At 51.4% G+C, this 20,425-nt stretch overlaps 3 protein-coding genes across 4 annotated transcripts in view; all 3 read right to left on the reverse strand.

Moving 5' to 3' along the window:
* GLI1 (GLI family zinc finger 1) overlaps positions 1 to 2,486 on the reverse strand; it is a 13,705-nt gene extending 11,219 nt beyond the window's left edge. The window contains exons 1-2 of one of the 2 annotated variants that reach the window (XM_032289452.1): positions 2,075 to 2,486; positions 1,722 to 1,867 (exon numbers count right to left, since the gene is read on the reverse strand). The gene's annotated coding sequence lies outside the window, so the exon portion shown is untranslated. The remainder of the gene's footprint in view (positions 1 to 1,721; positions 1,868 to 2,074) is intronic. The other variant, XM_032289461.1, reaches the window with a different exon arrangement.
* Positions 2,487 to 5,007: 2,521 nt separating this feature from the next.
* Positions 5,008 to 7,385, reverse strand: INHBE (inhibin subunit beta E). Its single transcript, XM_032289629.1, has 2 exons — positions 6,709 to 7,385; positions 5,008 to 6,443 (listed from the first exon to the last, which is right to left on the reverse strand). The coding sequence occupies exons 1-2, from the start codon at positions 7,004 to 7,006 to the stop codon at positions 5,689 to 5,691; spliced, it is 1,053 nt and encodes a 350-aa protein (XP_032145520.1). The 5' UTR covers positions 7,007 to 7,385; the 3' UTR covers positions 5,008 to 5,688.
* Positions 7,386 to 12,625: 5,240 nt separating this feature from the next.
* The window catches only part of INHBC (inhibin subunit beta C), a 17,157-nt gene continuing 9,357 nt past the window's right edge, over positions 12,626 to 20,425 (reverse strand). Inside the window, exon 2 of the mRNA XM_032289638.1 lies at positions 12,626 to 13,542. Within this exon, the coding sequence (XP_032145529.1) occupies positions 12,797 to 13,542 (746 nt within the window). The 3' untranslated portion in view covers positions 12,626 to 12,796. The remainder of the gene's footprint in view (positions 13,543 to 20,425) is intronic.

Raw genomic sequence — 20,425 nt, forward strand, 5'->3', positions numbered from 1 at the left:
AGATGCGGATCCCGCATCCAAGACCTCCCAACTCGACCTTGGCACTAATGTTGGGGGCGGGGGACACAGCTGGCTGGCAGCTGGATGGGGGGGACACTTCTCCCGCCTCTTTCCTCTTTAACTCACCAAGGGGAAGGAGGCAGACTGGCAAATGATCCCCCAAACACTAGATATTCCCCCAACCTTGCCTACTCAGTCATCTTTCTGCCCCACTGTTCGGCCGCCGAAGAGCCTCCAAGGAAATGGGGCGACATCCCTCCTCGCCCACACCCACGCGTGCCACAGCCCACCCACATCTCCTCTTCAGGCTAGTAAAAGGAAAATGTCGCCAACTTTTTTAGCTTCGAAAAAGTTTTTCTGGGGTGTGAGAATTCGGGATGGGACAGGGAGCTCTAGGGTTTCCCTGCCGGAGCAGTAAACCATCTTCGTTGTCTCCCTGTTTTCCAGAGTCCCCCTCGCACCCCCGCTCCCCAACTCCCAGGAGTCGGCTCCGCCCCCCTACTCCCGGTCCCGCCTTCCCCGCCCCCGTGCCTCCTCGGCCCACCCAAGTCGCCGCCGCAGGCACTGGCTGCAGACGGCTCCGCTCCCCCCGCCCGCCCGGGGAGCCCAGTCGAGCGAGCCTTAGGGGTGGGGGCTGAGGGGCGGGACACATTCTTGCCTCCTCCTCTCAGCGCATCCGGAAAGCGGGCAGTGGCGCCCTGGGGGGGCACTACTGGAGAATGGGAGTCCCCGTAGGTGGGATGAGAAAGAAGAATCCAGAAAGTATGGGGAAGAGAAAGGAGAGAAAGTGACTAGGTCAATAAAATTAGGTGTGTACGGGGAGGAGGAGGAGCCGGGACACCTTAGGTTCCTGGGTATCGCAGCCGGCTTCCCAAGGGTTAACCCCTCCAGACCCCCGGGAACCCCCTGGTGACGTCAAGGGCGGGGATGCCAGGGAGATAACGGTGAGGGGGAGAGGTCTCTGGACCCCGCCCCCTAGGGAAAACCACCCATATTCCGACCCTTACAACTCCCCCGGGAAACCGCCCCGCCTTCTCCTGCTACTGGAACGTAAAGACCTATCCCAGAAGACCCCAGCTCTCCAGACCCCTAGAACCCTCAGTCCTCAGGCTCCACCAGGTCCCTTTTCCCTAATCCTGTCCCCAAAGCTAGCTGCCCAGGGCTGATTGTTTCGGGGTCATGGGGCCTGAAAGAGGATTCAGAGCGGGGAGCAAGGGCAGGCAGGGTGGTCTGAGCCAGAGGAGGGGCCTCAGTCCCCAGCTCCCGTTTGGGCGGGGGACCAACGGGGATACACAGGCTGACAGTGGCCAGTGGTCCCGCCCAGCCCCGATAGGGGTCTCCCTGCGGCTGGCTCCCGCTGCCCCGGTGGTCCTGAGTTCAGAGGGTCAAGACAAGGTCTCCGTGGCTCCTCCTGAGCGCCTTGCCCACTGCCCTTGGGACTCAGGAGTCCAAAATGGCCTGGGGTCATTCTAGGGCCTTCACTAGACCTTGGACAGCCTCTCCAAGCCCCCTTCCTAGTCCAGAAGACACTCCTTTCCCCCAAACACAAGCATCCACTGGCACATCTGTCACAAGACAGGTCAAGGGTGCAAGCCCGGCTGGCCCCTAATGATCCTGTTGCCTCCCACACACCCGTCCCCACCCCACCTGGAGCTCCCTCCTTTTCAGTCCCCTCCTTTCAGAAACACTGACGTCTTCCTGCCCCACGCGCAGACACACACCTGGAGTTCCCTCTCTACCACGCAGACCTCCAGCTAGCCATCCCTCCAGTCTCTTCAGCTCTCAACCTCATGAAAGTGAGATGTTTCTAATATATGGGAGAGGCGGAGACAAAGGCCCACGGTTGCTTGAGACAGAGATACACAGACTGACAGAAGAAAGGGAAGAAAAGGAAGATACAGAGAAAGATACAAGTGAAAAATTTGGAGTTTCTAATGTCTCACCACAGGCTCTCCCACCCCCATTTTGCCTCTGTGTCCCCCGGTCTGGGACGAGTCCCTTGGAAGCTGAGCATCCCCTGAGGCCCCCTCCCCCACTGCTCCCAGGTGGTCCCCCGCCTGCCCCCCCTTCTCACCTCTGTCTGGGCGCTGGGCTCAGGATGCGCGGTCCAGGGCTGGAGTCTGGGCTGGGGGGTGTGCGGTGGGGAGGGGGGGCGGAGAGGGCAACGGCAGCGCAGCCTCAATGCCACCCCCCCCCCCCCAACCTGGCCCCCAGCCCTCCCGCCGGCCCAGCCCGCCGGGCCGCAAGCCCGGACCACCCGCGAGAAGCGCAAACTTTTTTTTCCCTTTGCAAAAACTTTTTCTCGCTCCAGCCGCTGGCGCGCCGCCGCTCTTCCCGCTCGCCCCTCACCTCCCTCCTATTTCCCTCCCTCTAGCCGTTCTGGAGGATGAGGCGGGGTAGCTGGAAGCAAGAGAGGGGGTGCCGGGCTTATTGCACCCCCAGGACCCCCAGGATCCTCCCCCTCCCTTGAGGGACCCTACACTGCCCACGCCCCCCACCCCCCCAACACTCTGCTGTTGGTGGGCAGTAAACCCCGGCATGGATTTCTGGATCGGCTGGCCCCATAGAGGTCCTGACCCAGAGACAGAAAACCAGATTCAGGAAAATATTGCGGGACAGGGGGAGAAGTTCAACTGAGAACGATAACAGTGGAGGTAAGGTAGTCGCCTTTGGTTGGTGCCAACTGAGCCTTCTGACATCCTGTGGCTTATCGGCAGGCCTTACCCTTTGGATGGAACTTGGAGCGGCTGGGACAGAGTTGGGGTTTGGAGCAAATCATATTGAGGGGTTAGGGGTTCTGGCAAAAGGTGAGGAGTCTATGGAGCATAAAAGCTAGGAGCAGCGGCTGAGTCTCTGGGTGCAGGGTGGGCCCTGGGACCGAAGCCCCTTTCGGGAGAACCCCCGTTCTGCGTCTGGAAGTTCCAGAGACTGCGGCCACCTCTGCACCTCGCCTCCGCGGGCTCTAGCCGCTCTTCAAGGCTTTCTGCTCCCTCTGCTGGCCATTCTCACACATGACACCCGCTTGCAGTCGTGGCAGAAGAGCTGGGGGAGCCGAAGGAGGAGATCGATCAGGTTCCCTCACTAAAGCCCAGTTAAAAGCCCAGGAGGTGGATTTGTGAACTCAAAGAAACGGAGAGGCGCACTGTCAGAGGTTGCTATGCCCAGCACTACTGCCTCATAGGGAGGTGCCCTGCCCCTTTAGATTTGCGTTACCATCATGACCGGACATAGGGGAGGGGCACCATTCCAGTCTCTCTGATTTTTATGAGAAAGAGGAGAAAGCAAGATAGAAAAGGAGCACCTTCCCCTCGTTTGCTCAAGCCCACAGGCAGACCTCCCACATCCTAGCTCTGCTTCCAAGAACCACCCCCTGGGCCTGGAAGGTCAGTGGGTTAACTGTTCAGTCTGAGGGTCAAGGGGGAAAAGAAAAGGTGAAATTAGAGGGAGGGAGGTCTGGGACTTTGACCCAGATTAGTTATACCCAGAGGGTCAGAGACCCAGCTCAGTCAGACCAGAATAATGGTCACTGAAAAAAAGGCACCCCACACATGCTCTTGTCCCAGCCTGGAGCCCCTTCTTTCAGAGGATCTATTATTTATTTATTTATATTTATTTGGGACGGGGTCTCACTGTTTGCCCAGGCTGGGGTGCAGAAGCTATTCACAAGTGTGATCATAGCCTTGAACTCCTGGGCTTAAGCAGTCTTCCTGCCTTAACCTCCCAACTAGCTGGGACCACCGGTGCCCAGCAAGAGGAGCTCTCTTAGAACACGTTACTTTCTTCTCCCCAACCAGTTCTATACACCAATGACTCTCAAACTTTTTTTTTGAGACAGAGTCTCCCTCCGTCACCCCGGCTGTAGTGCAGTGGCACGATCTCGGCTCACTGCAACTTCCACCTCCCACGTTCAAGCGATTCTCCTGCCTTAGCCTCCTGAGTAGCTGGGACTACAGGTGCGTACCACCAGGACCGGCTCATTTTTTTTTTTTTTTTTTTTTTTTGCATTTTTAGTAGAGATGGGGTTTCACCATGTTAGCCAGGATGGTCTCAATCTCTTGACCTCGTGATCTGCCCGCCTCGGCCTCCCAAAGTACCGGGATTACAGGCATGAGCCACCGTGCGGGACCGGTTTCCTCTATACTCTTAAAAGTCATTGGATTAGGCTTGGCGGCTCAGGCCGGTGGCCTGTAATCCCAGCACTTTGCAAGGCCAGGGTGCGGGGAATCACCTGAGGGGCCCAAGACTAGCCTGGCCAACATGGCAAAGCCCCATTTCTACTAAAAATACAAAAAATAGCTGGGCATGATGGTGCAGGCCTGCAGTCCCAGCTACTTGGGAGGCTGAGGCAGGAGAATTGCTTGAAATGGGGAGGCAGAGGTTGCAGGGAGCTGAGATCCATTGCTCTCCAGCTTGGGTGACAGAGAGACTCTCCGTCACAAAAAAAAAAAAAATCATTGAGCTTTTATCTGTATGATTTACATCTATCAATTCACTACATTAGAAATTAAAACTGAAAAAGACTGTAACACAAGAATATACAAGCACACATTCCATTAACAATGATGTCAGAAAGATGATGTAATCACATGTCACACAGCCTCTGGAAAACTCCACTGTACAATTTTAAGATAATGAGAATTCAAAAGGCAAATAACATGTTAGTATCACCATAAAAATAACTTTGACTTTGTGGACACCCCTGAAAAGGGACTGCCCAGAAGCCTCCAGAGCACACTTGAAGAACTATTGCTCCGGACCATCACCCCAACCCTTCTTTATGACTCACATTTGTTGGTTTCTCTCTTGTTGCCCAGGATGGAGTGCAATGGCGCGATCTCGGCTCACTGCAACTTCTGCCTCCCGGGTTCAAGCAATTCTCCTGCCTCAGCCTCCCAAGTAGCTGGGATTATAGGTACCTGCCACCACACCCGGTTAAGTTTTGTATTTTTTTAGTAGAGACAGGGTTTCACCATGTTGGTCAGGCTGGTCTTGAGCTCCTGACCTCAAGTAATCCACCCACTTCGGGCTCCCAAAGTGCTGGGATTACAGACGTGAGCCACTGCACCCGGCTCTTTCTCCTTTTCATGAGGAAAGTATAAATGCTTGTTTCCCACTGGGTCCTGTCTTCTGGGAAAAACCAGGGACCTTCTTAGGTTTAGCACCTCTCTTTCCTGACTCCTGTTTCTGGGGCGCCCCTAACCATCCTCCCTCAGTGCCTTGTTCATCTCCTTCTTGACCCTCCCTTAAGGCATTTCAACAGCTCTTACCCTGGGTCAGCCTGCTTACCCTCCTCCAAGCTTGCTGGACCATCTATCTGTTTCCTCCTCCTCTCACTTGAGGACTTTCTCGTCCTGGGAGAGGCTAAATAATTTTTCTCTGCCTTCCCTCCTTCCCTCCCTAGTCCTGACATCTTCTCACGGGACTTAGGGCAGGAAATCATGCTTTCTGGGGAGACCCCCTTAGAAGAAATGCTTTACCCATCTCCCAACACATCAACCAACCCTGGATCAGGCCAGAATCTCAGACAAGAAAGTGCTCATTTGTGTCCCATAGGGGTCGAGTGAGTCATATTGCCAGATGGCTGTTGGGTTGGGTGTGGATCGGGAATCTGATGCCTCCAGCCACAGACGCCCTGTGCCTGGGAACCTCCAACTTGGTCTCTTCATTCCAAAGCCCCAGGTCCTCTTGCTAGCTGCAGCCACAGGCCTCCACCACCATATCTGGCACATCTGTCTTGACGACATTGCCGTTACGATCCAGGTAGAGGAGAGAGAGGGGCCTTCGGGCAGTGGGGACACAGCAGGAGGTACTGGCAGGCCAACGGTTGTTGGCTTTGAGGAGGCTGAAGACGGCAGAATGGAAAGAGGCAGCAATGCCTGGGCTGCCAGCCAGGTGAAGAGGGCACTCCCCACTGCAATAATTCAGCTGGTACCCCTCGGGCTGCAGTATCCAGTCCCGCCATCCCAGTTCCCGAAAGTCTATGTAATGGTCTCGCCTGCAACATAAGGGGGTCGCAGGCCCACAGGTGGGGGTCCTCCTCCTGGCCCGGCCTGCTCCAGGCTCATTGGCTTGGATCTTAAGCTCTAGGAAGGGCTGCTGGTGTCCTGCTGTGTCCAGGAGCTGCCTTGGTTGTCCAATAACTGTGCCGTTGCCTCCTAGGGGTCCACAGTCTAGTTGCAGTTTCAGAACACCAGACTCCTCACCCCTCAGGCCGCTAGAGGGCAGAGTTAAGGCATGCCAGCCCAGGTGGGTGATGTGGTGCTCGGCCAGCAGGGTGAGGGACCCTTGGCGCCTCCTACTGGGTCCCCATCGGAAGATCCTCAAGTAAAGAGTGCCGGGACGGGTGGGGAGTACGTGCAGCCACAGGCGGGCCTGGTACAGGTGGTGAGACCAAGGAGTGGACAGGTGAAAGGTGAGCAGGGAGCTACAGGCTGAAGTGGAGTCTGCCGGAAAGACAGAGAAGGGAAAGAAAAATGTGAGCAGAGATGAAGCTCTCCTCTGAGACTCCCCTAGTCCTGCCCACTGCTCTCCCTCGAACCCAACCCACCGTTAGAAAAGTAGAGACTGCTTTGTGTCCTGTGCCACCAGCCCCTGCCCCAGCTCCTCCTTCTCCTGCCACACCCCACTCCCTCTGCAGCTCCTGCCAGGCTCCCCTTCTGCCTCCCTTTCCCTGTCTGCTGTCTGCCTGTCGCTCTCTCCTTCACCCACCTGTGACGGTAGCAAAGCTGATGACCTCCTCCCCATTCCCTGGAGCCACACTCCCTGGCTGTAGTCTCCGGAGGGCTCTGGTCAGCGCTGCCTGGGGTGGAGGATGAGTTATTCGGGGACGACTGGTCAGGTGCAACCCCTCCAGGATTTGCTGCTTGGCTAGCTCCAGCACCAGAGCTCGTTCTGCTTGGGGTGCCAGTGTGGGGCCCCCACAGGAGGGGCACACAGACCCTGTCCCATGTGCCTGTACCAGTGCCCACAGCAGCACTAACCAGAGCTGGACATCAGGAAGCCCCATACTCCTGGTGAATGGCCTGGTTCAGTAGCCTCGGATGGCAGTTCCTTCGTCTGTTGAGTCTGATTGCTGGGGGCCAACGAGGGCACAGTGACAGCAGACACCAGTGCCACACCTACCCTTGGACAAGGGTAGAGCCACCTGTCTTCTATTGTCTGGGACTCAGGAAGGCTGAAAGTAGATCATCGAATGGATAGCTGTGCTTGACCCTCACAGCTTATGTCTGGCTACTGACCTGGGGCCTCTTTAGAGCCAGCTGCCTGGGGCTTCCAAACCTAGTGGTCAGCCAGCCCACCTACCCTCTGAGCCCCAGGATTGGCCAGCTGTGCTGCCCATCAGGCCCCTGCAGGGGGTGGAGGTCCTCCTCCCCACCAGCTCAGGTTTCACCATCTGGCCATGGTGACTGGGCCTGAAGTGGGGGTATGGGGGTGGGGGGTGCGATGTGGACACGCATGATGCAAGAAGAGGATGATTTCACAGGCTCAGTCCCCAAGGTCTGGGACTTGGGGAGGGAATGCCTTATAAGCCAGGTGGGGAAGGGCAATTTTTCCCTCATACCTCTAGTCTTTCTAGCTTCACCACTGCTACCGCAGTTTCCATGAGACAGCTGTGAGTTCCAGTGGGTATTTCTCTGGGGCTCTTAGACCAGAAGGAAAATTCTGGCCTCTTTATTTCTAGCACTGGGGCTGGGACGGGGCGAGGGGTTGGGCAGGTAGGAGAATGGAGCCCTCTTGCTCAGGCCCAGGTGGCAGTGCCACGAGGCACTGAAATCACCCCTGACCCTGCCTGTGCTGGCTGCCCAGAGTCCAGTGGCCTGGAACATGAGGTAGAGGAGGGCCAGAGTGGGGGCTGGGGCAAGAAATGTGTTCCCGTGGTGTCTGGGGAAGCCCAGAGAGGTGGTGGTGTTGGTGATGCAATCTTACACAGGGCAGAGTCCATCAGTACTGACAAGGGGCATGGCACTTGGGAGGGCCTGTACCCAGCTGCCACTTCTCTTTCAAGGGACTGTGAGAGTTGCCTAAATTCGGGACATCCTAGAAGTAGCTCCAGGCCTTTTTTAATTTCTTAAAATTTAAAATTTTTTATTTTGTTTAATTTTATTGAGATAAGGTCTCAATCCGTTGTCCAGGCTGGAGTGCAGTGGCATAATCATAGCTCACTACAGCCTTGAACTCCTGGGCTCAAGCAAGCCTTCTGCCTCAGCTTCCTTAGTAGCTGGGGCCCCAGAGAAATACCCACTGGAACTCACAGCTTCCTCATAGACACTGCTGCAGCAGTGGTGCACACCATCACACCTGGCTAATTTTTAAATTGTTCATAGAGACAGGCTCTCGCTATGTTGCCCAGGCTGGTCTTGAACTCCTGGGCTCAAGCAATCCACTTGCCTCAGCCTCCTAAAGGGCTGAGGTTACAGGCATGAGCTACCACACCAGCCTTCAGGCCTATTAATGGGAGTGGGAAATGCCAGCTTTAAGAGCTTTTGACAACAAACCAAGGCGAGTCCAGCAGTCTTGGTTCCCAGTCTCAGCCTTCCTGACTATGTTTCCTTGCTGGCTTTATTTTTTATTGTATTTTTTATTTTTTTATTTTTTTGAGATGGAGTTTCATTCTTGTTACCCAGGCTGGAGTGCAATGGCGCGATCTCGACTCACCGCAACCTCCGCCTCCTGGGTTCAGGCAATTCTCCTGCCTCAGCCTCCTGAGTAGCTGGGATTACAGGCACGCGCCACCATGCGCAGCTAATGTTTTGTATTTTTAGTAGAGACGGGGTTTCACCATGTTGACCAGGATGGTCTCGATCTCTTGACCTCGTGATCCACCCCCCTTGGCCTCCCAAAGTGCTGGGATTACAGGCATAAGCCACCGCGCCCGGCTGTATTTTTTATTTTTTTTTGGACAGGGTCTCACTCTGTCATCCAGGCTGGAGTGCTGTGCCCTGATCACGACCTCCAAGGGTTAAGTGATGCCTCCACTTCAGCCTCCAGAGTAGCTAAGGCTACAGGTGCATGCCACCATTTATTTTTAATTTTTTTGTAGAGACAGGGTCTTGCTGTGTTGCCCAGGGTGGTCTCAAACTCCTGGGCACAAGCGATCCTCTCACCTCAGCCTCCCAAGGTGTTGGGATAATAGACGTGAGCCACCGCACTGGGCCCTCACTGGCTTTAAATGGGGTGGACCCAGACCCCTCCACCTTGAATTCATGAGGGTGGGCCTCATGCTAGCTTTTCTCCTTATGCCCCAGTTCCTCCAAGAAGCCTGACACGGAGAAAGCTGTGGGGGCAGCGAGTGTGATTTGGAAATGTGTCCTTACTCCGCTTTGTTCATTTCTCCTCTATTTAGATGATGGGGGCTGTCAAGAGAGCCTATTAGAGCTGGCACCTGGGGGACAGGGGTCCTACTTGGAGAGCTGGGCCTCAGTACCAACAGTGTCCACCATGTGGCAGTGCCGTGCCTCTGGACAGCAGCTGGCTTGCAGCTGGCTGGAGCTCCCCAGGGACAGGGAAGGGGCAGCTCTGGGGAGTGGATGGATGAGGAGTGCTCCTAGACCTCTCACTCTGGGGAACCTGCCTCCCCCACAAGAGACAGGAAGAAACTGGTTACTTTGTTATTTCCCCATCACACTGCCAGAGAAGAGAGGCTGTCTTCAGGATCCACATCACTGCTACCTTTGGTTTTGGAACTCATCACACGGACACGTGGCAATGGAGCTTGGTGGTGTACCACGCTCTTCCTAGAACCTCAGGGCACTATTTGGTGGGGGTGGGGTGGGATGAGGGTGCATGCACTGAGACACTTAGATTCTCCTCTCCACCCTGCATTTCTCCCCAGACTCTGAAACACATTCAAGCGCTCTGTGCAGTGTTCTCCCCAGCTCCCAGCTCCCAGCTCCCAGCTCCCATTCTGTTGGTTAGGCTGGTAAATGACAGCCCTCTACCCCCTGGGGTCTGAACATCGGGTTGGCAAAGTGGAGGTGTCTATCCATGGTGGTGCCTCAGAAGACTTACCTGTTGGTATCAGTAGGCAGTGTCAGGGGAGGTGACAAAAAGTGGCTGCAGGAGTCACTGACCCCACCTCTCCCCACCCTCACTGTCAGGTGCCCCCAATTTCTAGCTCTTCCCACCCCCTTGCTACTGTGCCTGGCCTGGTCCTACCTCCCCACTGACACTTACGTCAGAGCTCAGCTATAAATATGCTCTTAGCATCTTAGTCACTTTTCCCAAGAAGTGCTCCTGAGTTATAAATACCCCAGCCATCTGCCTCACTGCCTGCCCTACCACCAACCTGGTTGGGGGCTGGGGGATAGAGACAGGCTTGGAGGTGGGTAAGGAAGTAGAAGAAGCAAAATGGGAGTGGTTATCTTGCTCAAATGAGAAAAGCCTGAAGGAGTCTAGAGGTAGGAGCTAGGAAGCTCTAGAAGAAAATGTTTGGAAGAAGACAGACCCACTCTTTCCCCGTTTTACAAAAGGCAGAGCCAAAAAAGAAAGGGAATAATGCTGATCCTGTTTTTATTTAAAAATAGGCTGTTTTGTTCATCATGGATTTTTTTGCATTAATTTTGACTTTAAAAAAATATTGCATTGAAATCTTATCTTGATTAATATATTTTTTACCACCTCCTTAAAATTTACCCCCCACCCCAGGTGAATGATTCACTTTGCCTTACCCCAGTCTTGGCTCTGGGGACTAAGCTTTAATTGGGAAGGAGGTTAGATCTGGGGGTCGGGGGTGTGTGGGGGAGACACCGGAAGGCCTCCTTAGATTTTCCATAGATGAAGGTCTCCTCAGGTTAAAGGTGGAATAACTTCCATGGGCTGCTCAGGAAGCCCCCAAGCTCAGATTTACAGTCCTCCAGGGAGTCCTTTTCAGACTTTCCCCTCCAGGGCTCCTATTTCAGGGACCTCTTAACCTCGTAGGAGGGGGTTATAAGCTGAGCAAACACAGACATCACGTTTACCAAAGAACACATGGGTTTTGCGCAAGCTCGGCCTTGGGCTGCAGACAATATCGACCTGGTGGTTCAGGACTGTCCAGCCAAAGGGAGGAGATCTGGGGGAGGAAGGGCAAAGGTCTAAAAAAGACCCAGTCTCAGAGCAAATGCTACCCTCTCCTCACACAGGCCTTCCTCTTCTCCCTGTCCCACTCCAGCAGCCCTTGCCTGTTCCAGCATCCAGGCAGGACTCCTGGGTGGAGCACCCGGGGCAGGTGAAAGGAAGGCAAGTCACAGGTTTTGGCAGCCAGCTCTGAGCATGCTTCTGCCTCCCACACCTGCTTGCCCACAGCTGGTCAGTTTACTTGATGACTGAGCATTGATCTGTCTCATCTTTTGGGGGGATTACAGAGGGAACAGGTAAAACCTAGGTTTTTATTAGTCATGAGACCTAAAGATGGTTCTGGAAGGATGGGGGGCAGGGGTGGTTAAGAAAGAAGAGGCATGGCCGGGCGCGGTGGCTCAAGCCTGTAATCCCAGCACTTTGGGAGGCCGAGGCGGGCGGATCACGAGGTCAAGAGATCGAGACCATCCTGGTCAACACGGTGAAACCCCGTCTCTACTAAAAATACAAAAAATTAGCTGGGCATGGTGGTGCGTGCCTGTAATCCCAGCTACTCAGGAGGTTGAGGCAGGAGAATTGCCTGAACCCAGGAGGCGGAGGTTGCGGTGAGCCGAGATCGCGCCATTGCACTCCAGCCTGGGAAAAAAGAACACAACCCCGCCCCAAAAAAAAAAAAAAAAAAAAAAAGAAAGAAGAGGCATAAAGTGTGAGATGGATACAATAGCTCAGTCCCAAGAAGGCCCTGTGAAGAGAGAGCAGAGTAGGCAGACTACAGCATAAGCAGGCGGGCTCTGTGTCATCTGGGGTGCCAGTTAGGGCCCTTGGAGGAGATGGAGGAACCATTCAGCTGTCTGTTTTATTTACAGAGGTATAGGCAGAGTTAAGGGAACCAGTAAGAGATGTTAAAGCCCTAGGGACTAGCAACGTAGAAAGTCATTAGGACCCCCTAGTGTTGAAGCAGTGATATCAGAAAGTAGGCAGAGCTGAGGCCACGGAAGCAGGTAGCCAGATTACTAGTATAGGGACACAGTACAGCCAGTTACACAGAACCATGGCACCTAGGCAGAGAGGGAGCAGGAATGAGAAATGCCCTGGCCTCAGCAAGAAGCCAGAAGGCAGGGGAGCTCAGGTGATTCAGCTCTTAAAGGCATAGAGAAAGGCAGAGGAGGACAAAAAAATGGATGAGGGTGTGCAAAGAGAGCGGTGGCAGTTCACCTGGACAAGTAAGAAGAAAAGGGGCTCAAAACAAATAGTGAGCCTCTGTTGGACAGCAGTGATCTAAACTTCGGTGAATCCAAAGAAGGGGCTCTCTGGAGATCTACAAAAATCGGGAGAAGGGGCTGCGTCTTCTTGGAGTGGGGACCATCAAGTGGAAAGGACAGGAAGACATAGTAGGTTACAGGGTCAATTCAAGGTGAGCTAAGGGTGTCTTTGCCTGAGAACTAGATGGCATTGCTTGTGGTTGGAGATGGGTCTGAGTCCCTGGAGTTGGGGGTAAGCATGTGGGGCTAACAGGATGGACTTTGCCCTAGGAAAGAGGGTAGTGGTCAGAAAGATGGGACAATGACTCTTTAGATGAAGGTCTCTTCAAGTCAAAGGTGGGGTAATTTCCATAAGATGCTAGGAAGAGGGAGTCCACATTCTGGACAGAGAATGGGGTCATTCCCTCCTCTCAAGGAAGTGCACTTCTGTGGGGGCATGTTTGCCCACGCCACCTTGGGCTGCCCACACGACACATAGACTAACTGCACCCACAGGCCTCTACAACCATGTCAGGTATGTCAGTCTTGACAATGTTGCTGTCCCTGTCATAGTAGAGCAGAGACAGGGGGCGCCGGGATGTGGGCACACAGCATGAGCCCCCTCCAGTGGTGCCTGCAGCTGTGTTGGCCTTGAGAAGATTGAGCACGGCAGTGTGAAAGGAGGCAGCAATACCAGGCATGCCTGCTATGTGTAGCGGGCACTGCCCTATGCAGAAGTTCATGGCGTAGCCCTCAGGCTGGATGATCCAGTCGTGCCAGCCAATCTCACGGAAGTCCACAAAAAACTCTTGTCGACAGCACATCCTGGACCCTCCTTGGCAGTCGATGCCCCGTCGGCGAATCCGGTGTTTGCCCCCAACTCTCACTCGGGCTGCCACAAAAGGCCTATGGGCAGCTCCACCCAGGATGACTGAGCTCCGGGCTACCTGGTCTTCAGGTACCAGCTCCAGCGTCAGGTGCCCCTGGCTGCAGGCAGCTTGAGCTTCAGGTCCCAGAAGGAGCTGATGCCAGCCACTGGCATTCACCTCCAGCAGATACTGAGTAGCCAAGGTGAGGTTGGTGTTATATGGACTCAGCACAAGGACCCTCAATTTCAAGGTCCAAGTGGTATTGGAAGGGAGCTGCACAAAGAACATGAGGCTTGCCTGCTGGACCTCCATGCCACCAGCAGTTCTATCAGAGGAGAAGTGAAAATCAAGACGAGTCTGGTTGATGGTGGAGAGGCCTGTGGACATAAGAAGCCCCAGTCATTGTGGCCTTCTGAGTGTCAAAGCTACCAACTATTTCTCTATACTCAGCATTCTTGAGCTGTCTATAGCACTTGGCATTTGCTACAGTTTAAACATGTCCTCCAAAGTTCATGTGCTGGAAATTGGATCTGCAATGCAGTGGCGTTGGGAAGTAGGCCCTAATGGGAGGTGTTTGGGTCATGGGAACACAACCTTTATGAATGGATTAATGCCCTTATCTTGGGATTAATAATGGGAATGGGCTCCTTATCAAAGGATAAGTTTCATTCCCCTCAGCCCCAACCTCTCTTTGCCCTTCTACCAAGGAATAACACAACAAGAAGGCCCTTGCCAGATGCCAGCCCCTTGATCCTGGACTTCCCAGCCACCAGAACCATGAGTTAATGCATTTATGCTCATTATAAATTAGGTAGTCTGTGGTATTCTGTTATACCAGCACAAAATGGACTAAGCACTGTTGACAACGCTTTCCTGCCTGAAAATCTTTTCTCTCTTGGCTTCCGTGACACAACTCTGTTATAATTCTTCCATGGTTTTCTTTGCTTCTCTGACCATCCCTTCAATACAAGAGTTCTCCGAGATCTGTCTTGGACTTTCATTTCCTTCTATTCTACATTAAGGGAGTGCTTAATTAGACTCATGGTCAAGCAATACAATTTTTATGTTGGTGATTCCCAAATCTGTATCCACAGTCCAGACCACTTTGCATATTTGGACTGGACATATAGATTTGGAAATCACCATGCTTCAGGCCTAGATTTCTAACTACTTACTTTTGTCACATGAATATCCTGGCAGCACATTAAAATCAATTTGCCCCAGAGCTGGGTGCAGTAGTGCATGCCTGTAATCCCAGCTACTTGGAAGACTGAGATGGGAGGATTGCATGAGCCCAGAAGTTTAGGATCAGCCCAGGCAACATGGCAAGACCTCGTCTTGCAAATACATATATGTGTATGTATACATATATGTGTATATATACGTGTATGTATATATGTGAGTATATACACAAACAGAAGTGCATGCACGTGTGTGCACATGTGCTTGCACACACATACACACACACACACATTTGAGATGGAGTTTTGCTCTTATTGCACAGGCTGGAGTGCAATGGCACAATCTCGGCTCACCGCAACCTCCACCTCCTGGATTCGAGCAATTCTCCTGCCTCAGCCTTCCGAGTAGCTGGGATTACAGGTGTGTGCCACCATGCCCAGCTAATTTTGTATTTTTAGTAGAGACGGGGCTTCTCCCATGTTGGTCAGGCTGATCTCAAACTGTCAACCTCAGGTAATCTGCTCGCCCTGGCCTCACAAAGTGCTAGGATTACAGGTGTAAGCCACCGTGCTCGCCCTATACATATATATTTTTTTAATCAATTTTTTGCAACCTGAAAATTATTATTTTCCTTCCTACATACCCATCTTTCCATTCTTTTTTTTTTTTGAGACGGAGTTTCGCTCTTGTTACCCAGGCTGGAGTGCAATGGCACGATCTCGGCTCACCGCAACCTCCGTCTCCCGAGTTCAGGCAATTCTCCTGCCCCAGCCTCCTGAGTCGCTGGGATTACAGGCACACGCCACCATGCCCAGCTAATTTTTTGTATTTTTAGTAGAAACAGGGTTTCACCATGTTGACCAGGATGGTCTCGATCTTTTGACCTCGTGATCCACCCGCCTCGGCCTCCCACAGTGCTGGGATTACAGGCTTGAGCCACCGCGCCCGGCCTTTTTTTTTTTTTTTGAGACAGAGCTTCACTTCATTTTCCCAGGTTGGGAGTGCAATGGCGTGATCTCGGCTCACCGCAACCTCCGCCTCCTGGGTTCAGGCAATTCTCCTGCCTCAGCCTCCTGAGTAGCTGGGATTACAGGCACGCACCACCATGCCCAGCTAATTTTTCGTATTTTTAGTAGAGACGGGGTTCACCATGTTGACCAGGATGGTCTCGATCTCTTGACCTCGTGATCCACCCGCCTCGGCCTCCCAAAGTGCTGGGATTACAAGCTTGAGCCACCGCGCCCGGCCTTCCATCTTTCCATTCTTGGTGATGCCACTACCCTCCTTATCACCTATAAAAACTCTATGATCAGGCCGGGCGCGGTGGCTCAAGCCTGTAATCCCAGCACTTTGGGAGGCCGAGGCGGGTGGATCACGAGGTCAAGAGATTGAGACCATCCTGGTCAACAAGGTGAAACCCCGTCTCTACTAAAAATACAAAAATTAGCTGGGCATGATGGTGCGTGCCTGTAGTCCCAGCTACTCGGGAGGCTGAGGCAGGAGAATTGCTTGAATCCAAGAGGCGGAGGTTGCAGTGAGCCAAGATCGTGCCATTGCACTCCAGTCTGGGCAACAACAGCGAAACTCTGCCTCAGAAAAAAAAAAAAACTCAATGATCAGCCAGGCACGGTGGCTATCGCCTGTTACCCTGGCACTTTGGGAAGCTGAGGCGGGTGGATCACCTGAGGTCAGGAGTTCAAGACCAGCCTGGCCAACATAGTGAAACCCCATCTCTACTAAAAATACAAAAATTAGCCGGGCATGGTAGTGCACGCCTGTAATCCCAGCTACTTGGGAAGCTGAGGCAGGAGAATCAATTGAACCCGGGAGGCAGAGGTCGTAGTGACCCGAGAACACACCATTGCACTGCAGCCTGGGTGACAGAGTAAGGCTCCATCTCAAAAAACAAAAACAAACAAACAAAAAACCTCCATGATTACCTTTTTCACTCCCCATATAGTTTGTCTCACCAGAATGGTTCTAATGCCTGTGCGTTTCTTTACATCCCCATTACTACTGCCCAATTTCCTTTTTTCATCCCTCACCTTCCTTATTGAACATCTTAGTTGAGTTTCTATTCCCTTCACTCTACTGAAATTGCACTTGTCAAGATCACCAACATCTTCCACACAGCAACTCTATCCATTTATATTCATCTTACTTGACCTTTAAGCAGTGTTTGACACAGGCAACCACTCCCTTCTTCTCACATATTTTATTCTCTTGGCTTTTATAACACTGGCCACTCTATCTTTTTCTCCTCTGTTGACAGCTCCTCTTTGTTGGCCTAACCTTTAAATGCTGGAAGTCAGGCCAGGCATGGTGGCTCACACCTGTAATCCCAGAACTTTGGAGACTGAGATGGGTGGATTGCTTGAGTCCAGGAGTTTGAGATCAGCCTGGGCAACATGGCAAAACCCTGTATCTACAAAAATTACAAAATTACCCAGGCATGGTAGTGTACAGCTACAGTCCCAGCTACTAGAGAGGGCTGAGGTGGAAGGATCTCCCTGGGAGATCAAGGCTATAGTGAGAAGCAACCCACCACTGCACTCCAGCCTAGGCAACAAAGTGAGACCCTGTCTTAAATAAATAAATAAATAAATAAATAAAGTCCTCAGCTCCCTTCTCTTTTCTATCTGTACCCTCTCCCAGAATGATGATCTCATCCATTCCCATGGCTTTCAATTTTATCTGTATGCTGATGACTTCCAAATATATATCTCTGGTCCTGACCTCTCCCTGTGCCCCAGCCTTGTATGTCGAGCTGCCTATCTGATATTTGACTTGGACATCTAATATTTAACTTGGACATCCAATGACATTTCAATATCTTGTGTTGTTTTTTTTTTGTTTTTTTTTTCTGATGGAGTCTCTCTGTCCCCCAGGCTGGAGTGCAGTTGCCTGATCTTGGCTCACTGCAACCTCTGCCTACAGGGTTCAAGCCATTCTCCTGCCTCAGCCTCCTGAGAAGATGGGATTACAGGTGTGTACCACCACGCCCAGCTAATTTTTGTATTTTTAGTAGAGACGGGGTTTCACCATGTCGATCAGGCTAGTCTTGAACTCCTTACCTCATGATCCACCTGCCTCAGCCTCCCAAAGTGCTGGGATTACAGGTATGAGTCATGGCACCTGGCCAACCTCTTTTTTTAATAAAAAAAAAATTATTAGCCAGGTGTAGTGGCTCACACCTGTAATCCCAGCACTTTGGGAGGCTGAGGTGGGCAGACAACCTAAGTTTAAGCGTTCAAGACCGGCCTGACCAACGTGGTGAAACCCCGACTCTACTAAAAACACAAAAAATTAGCCAGGCATAGTGACAGGCACCTGTAATCCCAACTACTTGGAAGACTGAGGCAGGAAAATTGCTTGAACCTGACAGGCAGAGATTGCAGTGAGCCAAGATTGTGTCACTGCACTCCAGCCTGAGCAATAGAAAAAGACTCTGTCTCAAAAAAAAAGTTTTTTTATTTTATTTATTTATTTTATTTTTATGGCAACAAGGTTTTATTTTTTTTAAAAAAGGAAAGAAGCCCAGGGAAGCATCCTCTTGTATTCACATTCACAAGAAACCACATGCTCAGTAGGTTAAACATGTTCCCCAGCTTGGTGTCCACTGTCCTTGTGAAGATAGCTCAGGGCAGCTTACTCCAATTTCCCTGTGGATTACAGTTTTTCCAAGAGTCTGCATAAAGAGCACCTTCCATGGTTGGTTTAAACAGATTGGGACACCTGCAGTAAAGACTTCCCAAGAGAGGCCGGGCGCGGTGGCTCAAGCCTGTAATTCCAGCACTTTGGGAGGCCGAGGTGGGTGGATCACGAGGTCAAGAGATCGAGACCATCCTGGTCAACATGGTGAAACCCCGTCTCTACTAAAAATACAAAAAATTAGCTGGGCATGGTGGCACGTGCCTGTAATCCCAGCTACTCAGGAGGTTGAGGCAGGAGAATTGCCTGAGCCCAGGAGGCGGAGGTTGCGGTGAGCCGAGATCGCACCATTGCACTCCAGCCTGGGTAACAAGAGCGAGACTCCGTCTCAAAAAAAAAAAAGACTTCCCAAGAGGAACTAACTCAGCTTTCAATGACCCCCTTTTGCAGAATTGGGATGGATATTTGCTTGGATTCTCTAAGGTCATGTGTCAGACACTCCAAGAGATAGGGCCACTGTGAGCATCTTGGGTCATCCCCAAACAGTTGTAAAACCCAGAACCAGGAAAATACAGAAGAGTGGCTGAGGACGCATTATCCGTTTTCCAACCTCTGAAGGTTCCGGGGTCCTCCCTAAGGATCTCCCAGTACCTGCAGGTCACAGGATAACAGGGTCTGTGGTAGCCTCACCTAGGAGTTTCTGGAGCAGAGAAGACAGAACCAAAAAAAAGTTTTTTTTAATGGAGATGGGAGTCTTACTATGTTGCCCAGACTGATCTTAAACTCCTGGCCTTAAGTGATCCTCTCACCTTGGCCTCCCAAAGTGCTGAGATCGTAGACAAGAGTCAATGTGCCGAGCCTCAATCCTGTACAAGGAAGTCTAAATGTATCCCCCCAATCCAAACCTGTTCCTTCTCTAAACTTCTCCTTCTCTGTAAATGCATTGCTTAAGGCAAAATCTTGATTGCGTTTATCCCCTGGTTTGAAATTATCTGAAAGTTTTATCAATTCTACTTTTTACTTTTTTGTTTTTTTTTTGTGAGACAGAGCCCTCCTCTGTCACCCAGGCTGGAGTGCAGTGACGCACACCATCTCGCTCACTGCAACCTCGGCCTCCTGGGTTAAGCAATTCTCTGCCTCAGCCTCCTGAGTAGCTGGGATTACAGGTGCCCACCACCACGCCCAGCTAATTTTTTGTATTTTTAGTAGAGACGGACTTTCACTATCTTGGCCAGGCTGGTCTTGAACTCCTGACCTCGTGATTCATCTGCCTTGGCCTCCAAAAGTGCTGGGATTACAGGCATGAGGCACTGCACTCGGTCATATCAACTCTACTTCTAATTCATAATATAATTTCACTTCTCTCCACCTCTTCTACTAGACATTAGTCCAACTCACAATAATCTTTTTCTTTTTCTTTTTTGATTTTTTAAACCTCTGTCCTTTCCACGATGGAAGAACAATCATCTTTTTCTTCAACTACAGTTTTAGTTCACTAAAGTGATTCACTCTTGCCCTCCAAACATTCTCCAAATATCAGCCAGTGATCTTTTTATAAATCTGATCAGTTTTATCTTCTCAGCTTAAAACACTTCAAAGTCTTCACTTTGCTTTTTGGATAAAATCTAAACTCCTTAAAATAGAAAACTTGTTTGATTAGGTGGTCTGACACTTAGCTACTATGTCCTACCTATACTGGCCTTTTGTGTTCCTCAAATTCACCAAACATAAAGCCATCCCATACATAGCCTTTGCACTTGCTAGTCCCTTTCCCTGGAATGTCTTTCCAAGATCTTTGAATGATTGACTTCTTTTTGGCATTCAGCTCAGATGCTCTTCTCCTCAGAGAGGCTTCTGGCGTCTTTCCTAGTCTATCTAAAGCAGCCTTCAGCCAGGCATGGTGGCACATGCCTGTAATCACAGCACTATGGGAGGTCAAGGTGGGAGGATTGCTTGAGGCCAGGAGTTTCAGACCAACTGGGAAACATATTGAGACCCTGTCTCTACAAGAAGTAAAAAAAAAAAAAAAAAATTAGCTGGGCATGGAGGCACATACCTGTAATCCCAGCTACTCTGGAGTCTGAGGCAGGAGAATGCTTGAACTCAGGAGGCAGAGGTTGCAGTGAGCTGAAATTGCACCACTGCACTCCAGCCTGGGTGACAGAGCCAGACTCCATCTCAAAAACAAACAAACAAAAACACTTGTTGAATGGTCTTTCATTTATTTAATACTTTTATGTTAACACTACAATTAGTTTCCCAACACATGGACGAATTATAAAATTCATGGTCTCAAAAATCTTATTGGTTAATAAAGTCCTAACTATTTTGGAAGCAGATACCCATTGTATTTGGCCTTAGCTTCGCTACTTTCTTTTTTTTTTTTTTTTTTTTTAAACAGAGTTTCGCTCTTGTTACCCAGGCTGG

Source organism: Sapajus apella, unplaced genomic scaffold (assembly GCF_009761245.1).
Source record: "Sapajus apella isolate SASKATOON/1434 unplaced genomic scaffold, GSC_monkey_1.0 scaffold2, whole genome shotgun sequence".
In the NCBI taxonomy this organism is placed as follows: domain Eukaryota; kingdom Metazoa; phylum Chordata; class Mammalia; order Primates; family Cebidae; genus Sapajus; species Sapajus apella.